Genomic DNA, 13302 nt, shown 5'->3' on the forward strand with positions numbered 1-13302 from the left:
GCCTCTAGGAAGAAAAAGAAAAAATAGGGAAGGTGAGGAAAGGAGCTAGATACCGAGAGACATAGGCAGCTCCTGGAGGAAAGAGGGAAAGAAGGAAATCGTATTGTTTAGGAGTAATTTGTCATTCGATTGCGGGGGGCGAATTTGTGAAGAGCAGGACTATTTCCCACTCTGATCCCAGACGGAGACAACATTTCAAATGTCGCAAACTCCGCGCAACGAAGCCCAGCAGATGAACATCAGAGAAAGGAAGCGCAATATTTGTCCCGGAAAATCTGCAAAAACACCGCCGCCTTTGGCTCTTTGCGCTTTTTGAAGATTGGACAACCCTGGAACTTGAAATCGCGTGTTGGCTGGAAAAGTGACAGTTAATTAAAAACAAACCTTTCCACCGAGATTTGTATTCGGAAAAATTATTTGGCAATACACCACCCGAGGATTAAAAAAACTAAAATAAGGAAGATTGTCACACGCTAATAAGCGCACCCATTTTGCATTCACCAAAATAGGTCCAAACAGAAAACCCTGGTATTTCAATTTGTTCTGAATGACGAAAAAGCAGAGGTTATTAATAAAGAAAGAAACCAGCTTGTTTTTTTTTATATTAAAAATGCGCTGGAAAGTAATCGCTTCCCCTCCCTCTGTTGAAATAAAGACGTGAAAATTTTGTACTGGAAAAAGCATATGTAATTTGAAACAGAAAAGGCCTTTATTGGGAAATATTCTGTAAAAGAAAAATAAACATCATGTATCTCAAAATCTATAAATCTGTTTGAATAAAATAAAGTTTAAGAAACAGAAATTACTAACCAGCAGAATTTAAGTAATCGGTTCAGTTTTGCGTGTCTTTAATAATAATCCTCTCAGTTTCCCATATCACAATTATTACCGCTTAATAATGCAAAGTTTAAGTAATTTTATATATAGAAAACAAGTTTGCAGCTCTTGTTCTCCATTTAACGCACAAATGCAAAAAATAAATAAAAAAACAACCAACCGCCCCTCCGCCCCCCCAAAAAACAACCCCCCTCACAAACCCATAGAAGAAAAGAGGTGCAATGGATTAATTGAAAATAAAGCAATTGCAACGTGTATATTTAATTGGATGCATTATTCAGCTCCCCCACTGAGTGGTTTAATAATTTAGAATCAATAGTTTCCCTACAAACTTTATAAAATATTTACAAATAATAAAATATTAATCGATTAACAAGCCAGGAGCTTTACTTTTATAGGAGCTTTACTAGAGTCCTGCAATCATGCTGTTGACACAAGTCTCTGATGTTAACGAAAGGATCATTGACAAAATGTAAATGAAGATCTTCAGACAGTGGTGTTTATAAAATAGCTCATTAATGAGCTTGGACTGACTCTGTCCATCCACATCATCAGATATAATAATAGTGACGAATCAGACAGGGAAGATCCTGGCTAAACCATTGGTATTTTTTTCCAGAAGTACTGAAGTCTTAAATCACCAATTCTTCTAACTTTCTGGCCATTGATCCGAAGGAATTCGTAGTTGAACATCAAAGGTAAGAATAAATCAACATTATTTAATTATTCAATAGTTGGTAGAAAATACGAACTTCCATATATAACCCACAACAGCATGTTACGCAGTTTATTTTGGCAAGTTACACTAGGGTACTGAAAAAAGTTTGCTCTTCGAACTTCCAGGATTGTTTTCTTTCTTTTTTTTTTCTTTTCTTTTCCAAACCTGTAATCTTTCAAATACAAAATCTGGCTGACATACTTCAGCTACTTTGCATTAAACTCCTCCAAAGTCTGCATTTTTCAGATGCATTGGCTTTCAGTCCTTCAAACAATTAATGCAAATTGCCCGAGCGGGTTGTTGCTCCGTGCCTGGTGGAGAATTCTCGCCCCACACGCCACCCTCCCTACCTTTTGCTGGCAGGAGCCTCTAGTTCTGGGTCCCACAAAGTTCAACCGGAGTTACGACCCCCGCCCCACCCCTTCCATTTCTTCCTGACCCGGGGGCAGAGATTACACCCGGTCGAGACGCCTCGTAGCCACGCGGCGAGAGATCGCTGTTCCACCCCCTCCCCTACATGGGGCAGGAACCCGTCCTTCTGGGAGCCGAGCAGCTGCTGCCTTTTCCGGGGTGGCAGAATCCTGCTGCTGCACCGGGATTGAGAGCGGGGTTGATCTGGAATGAAGCGAGTTTCTCTCTTACCCTAGTCAGAGCTCCGCCGCGTCTCACAGGCTCCCAGCCCCACTTCCTTGTACGGCCCAAAGCCCTTAGAGAGACACGACCACTCCGCAACCTATTAACATCGTCTGGAGGAAAGGAGGAGAAGCAATAGCAGCCGCAGCTCAGCTACCACCACCAGGCTGCAAGCTCCACGCAGCCCAGATCCCAAAAGAAACTGCAATGCTGCTGCTCTACTTCCAAAAGATGTGACTGTGTAGACTACCGGCAGGGATTGCAAATATGGTGGCGATGGGGCTAGGAGCCGCTGCTATTGCTTCTGTCTACCAAGATAAGATAATAGGATGGGAGTGAAGCTATCAGTGCTGCTAGTTCTTATTCTTACCTCCAAATAATGTGACCCTCCCGCCCCCACAAGGGACTGCAACATTGGTGGCGGGATTGAAAGTTGCTGCTGTTCTTGCTGCTTCTGCTTTTTCTACAAAGCCCGCCGAGATTGTCCTGTGCACGTGTGGGGTGTAGGGGGGAAGGAGAGGAGTTACTATTGCGAGCTCTCGAGCTCTCCTTTTGCGCCAGGTGATATTATTGGGGAACAGGAGCTGCTGCTTATTCTTTCCTGCAACCCCCTCTCCTCATCAGGACTGGGCATAATGGACGGCGGGTTGCCAGGAGCCAAGAGCTGTTGCTATTCTTGGTTTTTCTTCCCTCTCCGAAAGGCAGTCACTGAACCCCTCTCCCCAAAGGGTCTGTGCCAGGCCAGAGCCAGGGGAGCGTATGTGCTCTGTTCTCGCTGCCCCCCGCAGTTAGCTGGGCTCCTTTCCTCTCCCACTCCCAGCCGCAGGCATCCACGAAAAGCCCCCTCCCCCCAATCCTCAGGTCTCCAATGTGTCCCCCTTTAACGCGTTTCTACCCCCCTTTTTGACCCTCCGGCGCCACCGTAAAAGCAGGCCCACTTAAGGGGGCTCGGCCGGCCGCAATAGGAGCCGTTGAGCGGGTGGGCGAGTCGGTTGGTGCCTGTCGGCGCGTGAGCTGGGCATGGGGTTCCCGGCCCGCGAGCGGCGGGGACGCCCCGCTGGAGGGATTGGAATTTCTTCGGTCCACCTTAAAGCGGAGCTGGTGCTGCCGCCGGCTCGGCTGCTGCGGGGCGGCCCCGAGCTGCTCCCGGGCGGGGCAGGGGAGTTGGCGGCGGGGTTCGGGGGTTGCGGGCAGAGCCCCCCTCCCATCCCCGGCCCAGGCAGCGGCGAGGCCGGGAGATCTGAGCGGGCCGGGCCGGCTCCCCCATCCTCTGCAGGCCCGGGACTCTGGGGGCTGCCGCCGGGGATGGGCTGGAGGGGCCCGGCCCGGTGGCGCGCTGGCCCCTGCCCCGGCGCTGGTGGACGGTCGGGGCTGCGGCTGCACCTTGCAGCCGGGGATGGCGGGGAGGCCGCGGCTGCGGCTGCCCCCGGGCTGCACGTGTCCGGCTGGCTGCCCCGGGGGTGGGCTTGGAGCGGGCGGGGGGCGCAACTTGCAGCTCAGGCCGTGCCCGGCAGCGACGCGCCGCGGGCAGGCTGCCCCTGCTGTCACTAGCCGGGCCCCTCTCTGCGCTGCCCGCTCGCCCCCCAGCCCCTGGCTCGCAGCCCGGAGCCGCGGCCAGACGGGCAGAGCGCCCGGCTCCGGCTCCGCCTCCCCCGGGCTGCCCTTCTCCCCCCGCCCCTAACCCTGCCTCCCCACCCCCGGCGCAGCGCCCGGCTCTCCTGCCTGTGTGCGCTCCGGGGGGACGTTCATTATTTATTTATTGGTGTTTAATTTCCTGCCAGGCGGGTCTCCCTCCCTCCCCGCTTCCCCACCCCTCTGCAGGCAGCGGGGCTGGCTGGAGCAGCGGCAGCCTTGGCTTGGAGGGAGGGAGGCTGGGTGGGGGGCCAGGTGGGCTGCTTCTCTCCGCGCTGTACCTGAGCTGAGCTTCTCCAGAGACTTTTATTTATTGGGGGCGCGGGGGGAGGGGAGGAAGGCAGGGGCGGGAGGTGGTTGCTATTTTGGATGCAGAGATCTGGGGACAGGAAAACCGCACACACAGACACACACACACACACACACAGACACTGAAACCAAGGACAACCCCAGAAAGGACTCACTTTGCCTTGATGACTCAACGCAACTAATAATCATTTCTCTCCTCTCGCTGTGGCGAGTCCCTCCTGCTCCTCCTGCTGCTGCTGCTGCTGGCAGAGGAGGGAGCGATTGAAAGTGACACATCGGGGGCTGCCGCCTCTTCACCGCGATCACAAGCGCCCGCTTCCCGGCTCCTCCTGCTGCCGCTTCTCCTCCCGCTGCCCGGGATAGCGGCCCCTTTAGACGCGGCCTCCCTCCCCTTCGCCACCCCCTCTCTCCCCCGCGATTGATTTTCTCCGCCGAAGGTGTGAGAAGTCGGGCCTCTCTCTCTCTCCCCCCTCGGAGCCAGTCGCCTCACCTCTTCCCCCCCACCCCCGTTCACTCCCCCGGCTGCCCTCTTTGGAAGGGGCACTGACTCGTGACAGCCAGCTCTGCCCAAGAAGACACCCTGACCCGGGACCTTAAAGCTCGGACTCGAGGAAAAGGGGGGTCAGCTGGGTGGGGAGGGGGGAAGGAAGTAGAAAGGAAGAAAACACCAACGTAAAAGGAGGAAACAAGAAAACTTTCCACCCTGGATTCTCTACTTTTGATCCATGGACAGAGCCCAACTCAGCCAACTTACAGACAGACTATAAACAGTAAGTACAGCAGGAGCCCACAAACCCCGCGTGGGTGAGCAGCTCGCAACAGCCTTTGTCGCGAGGAGCTAGCTAGTTTTATTATGTACGGTGTCCGTGAAATAATGACGGCGGTGGTGTTAATTGTGAGAGAAACAGCCCTGGCTGCAGCAATGCCCTGTCCCTTCTTGTTCCTATATGTCTGGGTGGCCGTTCCCAGGAACCCGGCTAGCAGGATTGGAGCACACAGTTCTTGGGGTTTTCTGGCTTGGTTTGTACTGCGTTGTGTCGTCAAACCTGCAAACCCGATCTCCTTTAAATAGCATGTGGGCACCCCAAAACTGACCTGCCTTGCAAACACTAACGCTAGAACGCGAGGTTTGGAGAGCGGGGGTGGATGGGGGGAGTTTTTAGAGTGAATTTGAACTTGAGTTTGATTTGGCTCAGAGGATCAATGAGCTAAGACGCGGCTCGACCCGGGATGTGTTAACGGCGCTTTGATCGGAGAAGTGTAATCAAGATACCTGTCGCATGTTATTTTGATAAACTTGCCGACTTTAGTGCACGTTTGCCAACATACGTACCAGGTCACATTTGCAGGGAGTCCAGAGCATTTTTAGATCCGGTTGTTATCCTTGTGGTGTTTGCGCACTATTAGTTTTTTCAGAGTGATCTTCCGAAGAGAGATGATGTCTCCGTATATCGCTGTATTAATTCACAATCGGGTCTTCACATTATGTTGTGTCCGCGTGAAACGGGTTGATTCTGTGCGGGAGTTACTTAACACACCTGCCTTTTTCAAAGTATCCAACTTTCTGAACTGACCCACTAGACGGAAATGTAACGTGTAAATGTCTCCGGTAATAACATGGTTTGTGCCACTGAATTTCAAATGAGCGATCAACTCTGGTGAGCCGTTGTGCATCAGTACTTGTTAGTTACCTTTCTTCAATCAATGTAGGCAATGTATTAACTCGGGTGCAAATACCTGGGTTTCAAGCAGTTTAGCTCTTGCATATTATAGAGAATGAATATGATTCTGAAAGCCGGGGCTTGATTGCTTTATTTGGATGACGTGAGCGGACAATGATGATTACTATCTCTTGAACTCCCTGATTATGCTCCCTTTACAAACCTCTGAAGTGTATATGTTTCTTTCTCTCTAGGTCCTTGTTCATTTTACTGTGATCTGCCTGTGGGAACTTTGTCTCCAAGTCACAGTAGCATGGAGCGGAGAAGTGAGAGTCCCTGTCTAAGGGATAGTCCAGACAGAGGGAGCGGCAGCCCTGATGTCAAAGGTCCTCCCCCAGTGAAGGTGGCCAGGCTTGAGCAGAATGGCAGTCCTATGGGAACCCGAGGGAGGCCCAATGGCTCTGTGACCAAATCAGTGGGAGGTAACCATCCAGTAGTATTAATGTATACATAACAGACTGGCAGCTGAATTACAATGGCATAGTGTCAGGGTTCATGTTGATTAAGCTTTCTGTCTGGGTGTAGGATTACAGGAAGTGGATTGCAAATTGTCAGTACCCTACTTGCCCCTCATCAGTAACTAGCAGCCTCATTTACTGTTAAATAGAAAAGTGGTTTATCCAGAAGGTGGCATTTTGTTGGGCATGTTGCCACTCTGTGCAAGGTGTTGGCAGGTTTATGTCACAGCTAGCAGTTTCTAGCTTTTACTGGAAAGCTTTTAGCTGTTAAACTCTATTCCAGTGTTAAAAGGGTGCATGTAAGGGCTTCATTTCATATTGACTCTTTTCACAGAATATTTATTAAAAGGCCTTTTTAGTACCACAGTTAATCCATCACTATATCTACGCCAACTCCCAAAAGGCCTTATCCTATCCCTACTGATGAAAAATGGGAACAGGATTGGGACCAAGTACGCCAAGCTTTCTGAATAGGAATTCGTTGTTTGAATACACATAATTATAAACTGACAGTGAAAGATCACATTAAAATTTGTGTTGCATGACGACCTTATTTTTACAGAGGAAAATACAGTTTTACTCATGCATCAATAGTTATTTGCAAAAGAGAGCATTGGAGACCACTTAACTATAGTTAACAAGATCTTACTAGTGGCTTAAAATATATCATGACATTTATAAATAATAATAATACCCTAATGGTTTTATGAATGAATTCTCATAAATGGAAAAAAACTTGCTCTATTGAATTACAACACATATTACTTGTAGAGTGTATATGCTTCATGGAACTTATATGAACAGTTATAAAATCTTTAGGCAGTTAACCTGTTATGCAGAGGACATAGCAAGACATAAACACATGGTTAGGATCAGTTTGTTTAACATAATTATTACAGATTAATTTTGTAGCTTTGGCACAGTTACTCTCTGTAGAGCTTTAAATTTCATAGTTGCCCTGCTCCCTAGTTGCTATTCAATTTTGTGTTTATGGCATGTTTCAGTGACACGAGTGGCTGCTTTTTTTCAAGCAACTACTTACTCAAGCTAAACTCTCTGATTGACCTCTTAAATGTCCTGCTTTTTCCTCTTAATTTTGATGTTGACAAGATTGATATAATGTAACATTACATTTAGAAAAATATCTTTAAAGTTTTGTAGCAGATCAGGTAGTAAGAGAAAAATATTTCAAAGCAGGCCAGGGACATCTTTATCTTTAGTAAGAAATTTAATGTAATGTATGTTTGTGGGTTTGGTTTTTTTTTAATCTAGCCCACGATGGATACAAAAATCTAATCAGTTCATAATAGAGAGGGTCAGTACATTTGGAAAAGATACTTTAATATTGTCATTGCATGACTGTGTACTTAATTTAACAGTTTTGTCATTATATGGTTGATTTAAACGTCTTTTCTCAATAGGGTTTCTAATTGCTGAAGTTTGTTGACAGGCTGCAGCTTGTATTTTTCGAATCATAGTGATCTGTATATTTACTTAATGAAGGGTATAAAAGCTCAGCAGTTTCTTGTGCTTTTGATGAATTCATCTCCATTTATTGAACCTCTTATTATTTTTGTTCTTTTAAAGGATGCAAAGGGAGAAATAACTTTATAGTTAAAGACTTGTTGTATTATACCAATTAGAAATTAATAGGAAAATAATTCATTGGCTAACAGTGGGATCCAACTAACTAGTTTTGTCTGAAAATGCTAGAAAGTATGTATTCTAGCCATAGGTGCCTTTTAGAAGACTGAAGGACTGTGGCTTCATTTTAAAGAAAAGATTAGAACTTGGAACTAAAGTTTTGGAGATCTATTAAAATGCACTTAAAAAAAGGATGACTTCAAACATTTTGGAATATATATGTTGCTTTCTAATTGCAACTGTACTTTGCCAAAGGAAGTTTACATGGTGCTGTGATTATATTGGTGGTTCAGATTGACTCTGGCCTATTGAAGTACGGAGCGTTTCATTCAGTTTAACATGAAGACTTTCCTTTCTGAAGACAAACTTTTAAGAGGTTACATTTTCATTCACTGCTCTCTGGTTTGTTATAAGCTTGATGTAGATTGGAGTGTTTAAAATGTAGGGGAATCATGGTGAATTTTTTCCCCCCTGTGTTTTTTAGACAGCTTGCCTGCGTGTCTCATAGTTTGAGTACCATAATACAGTTTATTCATTGGTTCTGCTTCATATTGAAAGCAAGAATAAAATTATTTTTGTCTGAATACTGATCTAGGATCTATAATATTCAATGCTAAAGTAGTTAAGGTGGATTTTTTTTTATAAGATAATGGCACTGTATAAGATTGATTTTTATTTTTTAGAAAAGCTTTCAGGATAAACTAACATATCTATTTTTCAGAGAGATGTTTCCCATTTTCTTTTTAAGATTTGATGTTTATGAACACATTCTTTTGATTTTGTGTCCAAGTAATGTATTTTGAATGCAAATAACTGAGTCTGTTGGTTTCAGAAGTTCATATCGCTCCAAATGTACACTGAAATGGTAATAATTTTGTCACTTTAATTGTGATGCTCAAATGTTGGCATTTGAAGAGTACTTTTTTAATCGAGTTTTAGAAAATAATATCCTTTCATGTACAAAACTTGGTGTCTATAAAAATAAGTTAATGAACCACTTTTCCAGTGCTAGTCATAGATGAAGACTCTTCAGTAAAAGCAATCTATATTGAAATATTGCATAGTGAAATGACTTCCAAGACTTTAGTTGATATGCTCTTAGTTTGATTTTATTTTGTACGTTTAAAACATTTTATAAAAAACTTGTACTTTTCAAAAAGCAATATTTTCAATGATTTTCTATTTAGAGACAATGTTATTACAATCTTTTTCAGTTCTGTAGAATGTGTTTTAAGATTTGAACCCCAGGGCAATAAGGTGCTAACAAATCACATTTTGATTACTCTTATTTTCCCTTCATTTGTTCTATGTAGGTAAACACTGAAATGTTTTTCTTTTTCTATTATGCCCACTTTTAGTTAAATCTCAAGAATAAGTATTTCTGTACATTTTCATTAAAAATGGAGAAATTTAATTTAAATGATCTAAAGCTATGGCAGGACTGATGACTTGTGGTAACAAGTTTTATAACTTTTAGTGTTTATTACATTTTTTTACAGTGGCTTCCCAGAGAAAGAGAGAAATATTAAAGTGCACGGATGTTCCACTTTTCTCACTGAATTTTTCAGTGACAGTATTTTACATAAAGCACAGCAAACAGTATATCAGCTCTGCTAGAGAGAAATTTTGCCTTCTGACTTTTTTTTGTAGCCGAATGTACATTATTCAAAGGGCCATTATGGCAGTTGTAGTAAACTTGTGTAGGTCACAAAAAGATAAACAAGGCTGTTTTTAAAAGGGGATTTAAAAGTTTCTGTACTGTTTATAATGGTGTTTGCTTCAGCTGAAGGTATTAGAGTCCAGTTTTGTTTTGCTCTGGCTAATCCAACACTTTCTAAAATGTTTCACCAGTTATCTAACCAGTCTGTTTTAAAGCATGTATGTAATAAAACACAAGTGCTCAGATGTTCGTGACTAGTAGGTTTTTTAGAGGGTCCCTGGGAAAAAAGGCTAATATATCTTTAAAAAACATATGAAGTCTGGGAGAGAATTTAGAGTGTGCAGGAGAACTATGGTGTTGACAGCTTTATATTCCTGTTGGGTAACATTCACTTACTAGAATTGGCGTCCCCTCTCAGTTAGTAATTCACTCCATAAGGATTTTGAAAAAAGAATGATTAATAGCTAGGAAATTCAGATTTGCAAAATTGTTGATTAAGCTTGCAAACCTGTCTGTAAATGGAGCTGTATTTGTATGTGTGTATTTTATTTCTAAGAAGACAGAAAACGAGTTCAAAGTCTGAGTGTAACTTAAAATATTAATATCATAAATGTGCTATTTAATGCTTTGGTATAGAAGAATTAAATGTAGAACCCAAATAACACTTTCAACTTTTAGGCAGGAAGCAATTGTATAATATTTGTTTTTTAAATGAGTTTGAGACCAGTTTAATAGCAATTATTTTTTTCTTAATTTAACTGTTAAAACATGCAATTTAATTTTATAATATCTGTCTGAAAGAGAACTTTCAAACAGTTGTAACTAAATTACACGAGCAGTACTTAAATCTACCATATGGAAGATACAAATATAAAAAATCTTCTTGATGCAGTGCATTCTTCTATGGGTGTTCCTGATAATTTTATACTGCTGATTGTTCTCGGCTTTTTAACATTAAAGCTTAAAAATATTTTGATCTTCATAGGTGCATTTCAGAAATCTGTTTTAATATCTCTCTCAACAGAGAGAAATGCTAATCAAGTGTGGTAAAAGTATTGTCTATAAAATCAGTATCTTACATCTAGTTTTACAAAAGAATACTAGTTAATCTTTGTTATCCTATATCTGTTTCAAGGATATAAATACTTTGTTGCAGGGGGGTGGGGGGAATCCATTATTATACAGACTCATGCATGCAGATGGATCACATTTGATATTCTATTCTAAATTGTTAGGCTATCATTTAGAGATGAATTTTACCTACAATAACTGTTAACATGTTTTAATTGTCTGCATAGAGAATGTTCCTTATAAATCAGATAAAATAAAGTAATAGGTTTTAGATGTTGTTCAAATCTAGGTGAAGAATATCTTAATACTGTCTGAAAAAGATATTTTTGCTATTTGAAAGGGCTGAGCATGTCTAGGTATTGAAGTTATGAAAGCCGCAAAGCCTTATTAGCTTGGGAATTGGCAATACACCGTAGTCTATCTTATACCATGTATACTATATAGTCGGAAAACACTACATTTTCTTTTGCTTTAATTCAGTATCAATTAAAGTAGAAAGAAGATTCTTAGTTTTATGCATTAATAGTATATCACTAGGGGAAAAAAAACCCTCATCTAATTTAAATAAGGAAAAGGGGACACTGGTATCTCCTTGTAATGGAGATGTAGACTGATTAATTGTTTAGAAATGAGCTGCTTTTTGTGTTGAAAAAGATTATTTTTTGTCCTGATCATAGCTGATATCTTAGAGAATAAACGTAACAGTCACTCTTCTGGGGTCATCTAGTGTATCATCTGTATTTTTGCTGAGGTTGAAAAATAGCCTTTCTCTGTTTTCAATACTTGGTCTGTTATTAAACTAAAGATACAGTTGGTTAAAATATATATGCAATTGAACATATGCATTAAACAGAATATAGGGTATCCACCCATTCGGTGACCTAGGCATAATTTGATGGTTAGTGTTATTTTGGAACTCTAAGTTCCATCTACAGAAAGCCACTGACCATTATGTATTTGAGACTTGAAGATTAGCTGTAATAAGATTTCATTTCTGTCCCCCCCCCCCCAACTGTTCAGCAGTAGCTACAGGCATCTTTTTTCCCCTCCTCACAGTAAATTGCTAGATGCCATTATCTTCATCATGAACCAAAGAATAGAAAAGGGACCAACATCTTTGAGAAATTAAATGTTAATTCTTCTTTCTCTCTGTAAACAGTGCTTTTGCTGTACTTATAGGACAGAACAGATTTACTGTCAATTATTTACAGGACATTTCTTTGAGATAAGTGCTGTCAGTGTGGTTCTAACAGACAGCGACCCCGTAGAATAGAATTGGTTTGATGCAATGGAAGTGTGGTAGGTCCATGCCAAAATAGCTGCAGTATAGAACAGCGGGGAACTTTTGCTGCAGAAAATTAAATAGCTACATTTTCACAACCAAATTTAAACAAAGAGCTTAGACATCCCCCGAAGAAGGAAAACAATATTAAACTTTACTGTTATGGATTAAACTCCTAAAGGTGAAGCTAAAGGATTTGTTTTTTCTTTCCTAACTAGATCAATATTCCTAACGAAATTATTTTTCTATCTGAAATATTTTAGCAAGGTTTAATAGTAGAGGAAAACTAGTTTTTCGTGTAATTGTTTGTAATAAAGTAGTCATAAGCTTTCTGTGATCAGTAAATGTCACACTTCACATTTCTAATCTGTATTCCAGACTTCCACATATTATCCAATACCTTAATACACTACCCTTCATTTTCAATTGATTATAGTTTGAATACTTTTTTATGAAGTTACAAAAGTGCAAAACCACTAATTTTTAATGCCTTCTGCATGAGCAAAAAGGGGCACAGTAATATTTTGGACCTTATGTAAAGAGGAAGCTGGCACATGTAACATATTTTGTCACTGAAAATGACACAGTAAATGGCAATGTAAACTGACATCTATGCTGTTATAAAATTGAGACCATTTGCTGCAGTATGTAGTTCACGTTCACAAAATTGTTGTGTGTCCTAAATAAGAGAAATCTTGACTTGGTGAATGAACAATTATCAGGCCATTTAAGAATCTTTGGTGATGTGTAGTGTAAAGTGTTAGAATTGACAAATTAATTGTTTTGAACTCACCGTGGTCTTTTTAAAGTAGAAAGTCCTTTTGAAATAACTGAAAGTAGTTAAAACTAGGAAAGCTTTATCTCTAGTGCAAAAGTTATAATTGGTCAAGTTTGCTCTTCATTTACTATCTTTCTATGCATAATGAGCTTAAATGGGATAATTTATTTTGGCTAACTCAAATTTTACAGGATTTTTCCTGCCTGTTGGTAACACTTAATGTATTTCAAGATTAAAGTCCCAATCCTGCAAGGCATTAAGTATTATCAACTCCTCTTGAATTGATGTGAATTGTGGGTGCTTTGCACCACACAGAAATTGCTCAGTACTTAGCTCAATCAGTGTCTGATTTAGGTTCTTCATGTGTAGCTATCAAATGAGTGTTCTCCTTTGGCAACACAAAATAGACGTTTTGAACATAGCAGAATGTGTTAAAAATGCATAGTTTTTGAGAGAGAGAGTAGGAACCAAAGCTTGGTTCATCATTTATCGGCTATACTGCAACAGATGCATTTTCACATTGTTCTATAAGTGAAACTGACTTATGAACTAAAGCCAC

The 13302-nt window shown here is 41.7% G+C and overlaps 1 protein-coding gene across 2 annotated transcripts in view; it reads left to right on the plus strand.

Moving 5' to 3' along the window:
• The first annotated feature begins 4217 nt into the window (after nucleotides 1-4217).
• SATB2 (SATB homeobox 2) overlaps nucleotides 4218-13302 on the plus strand; it is a 167021-nt gene continuing 157936 nt past the window's right edge. For both annotated transcript variants that reach the window (XM_054044795.1, XM_054044796.1), the window contains exons 1-2: nucleotides 4218-4899; nucleotides 6045-6272. In XM_054044795.1, the coding sequence (XP_053900770.1) occupies nucleotides 6104-6272 (169 nt within the window). In that variant the 5' untranslated portion in view covers nucleotides 4218-4899; nucleotides 6045-6103. The remainder of the gene's footprint in view (nucleotides 4900-6044; nucleotides 6273-13302) is intronic.

Source organism: Malaclemys terrapin, chromosome 11, assembly GCF_027887155.1.
Source record: "Malaclemys terrapin pileata isolate rMalTer1 chromosome 11, rMalTer1.hap1, whole genome shotgun sequence".
Lineage (NCBI taxonomy): Eukaryota > Metazoa > Chordata > Testudines > Emydidae > Malaclemys > Malaclemys terrapin.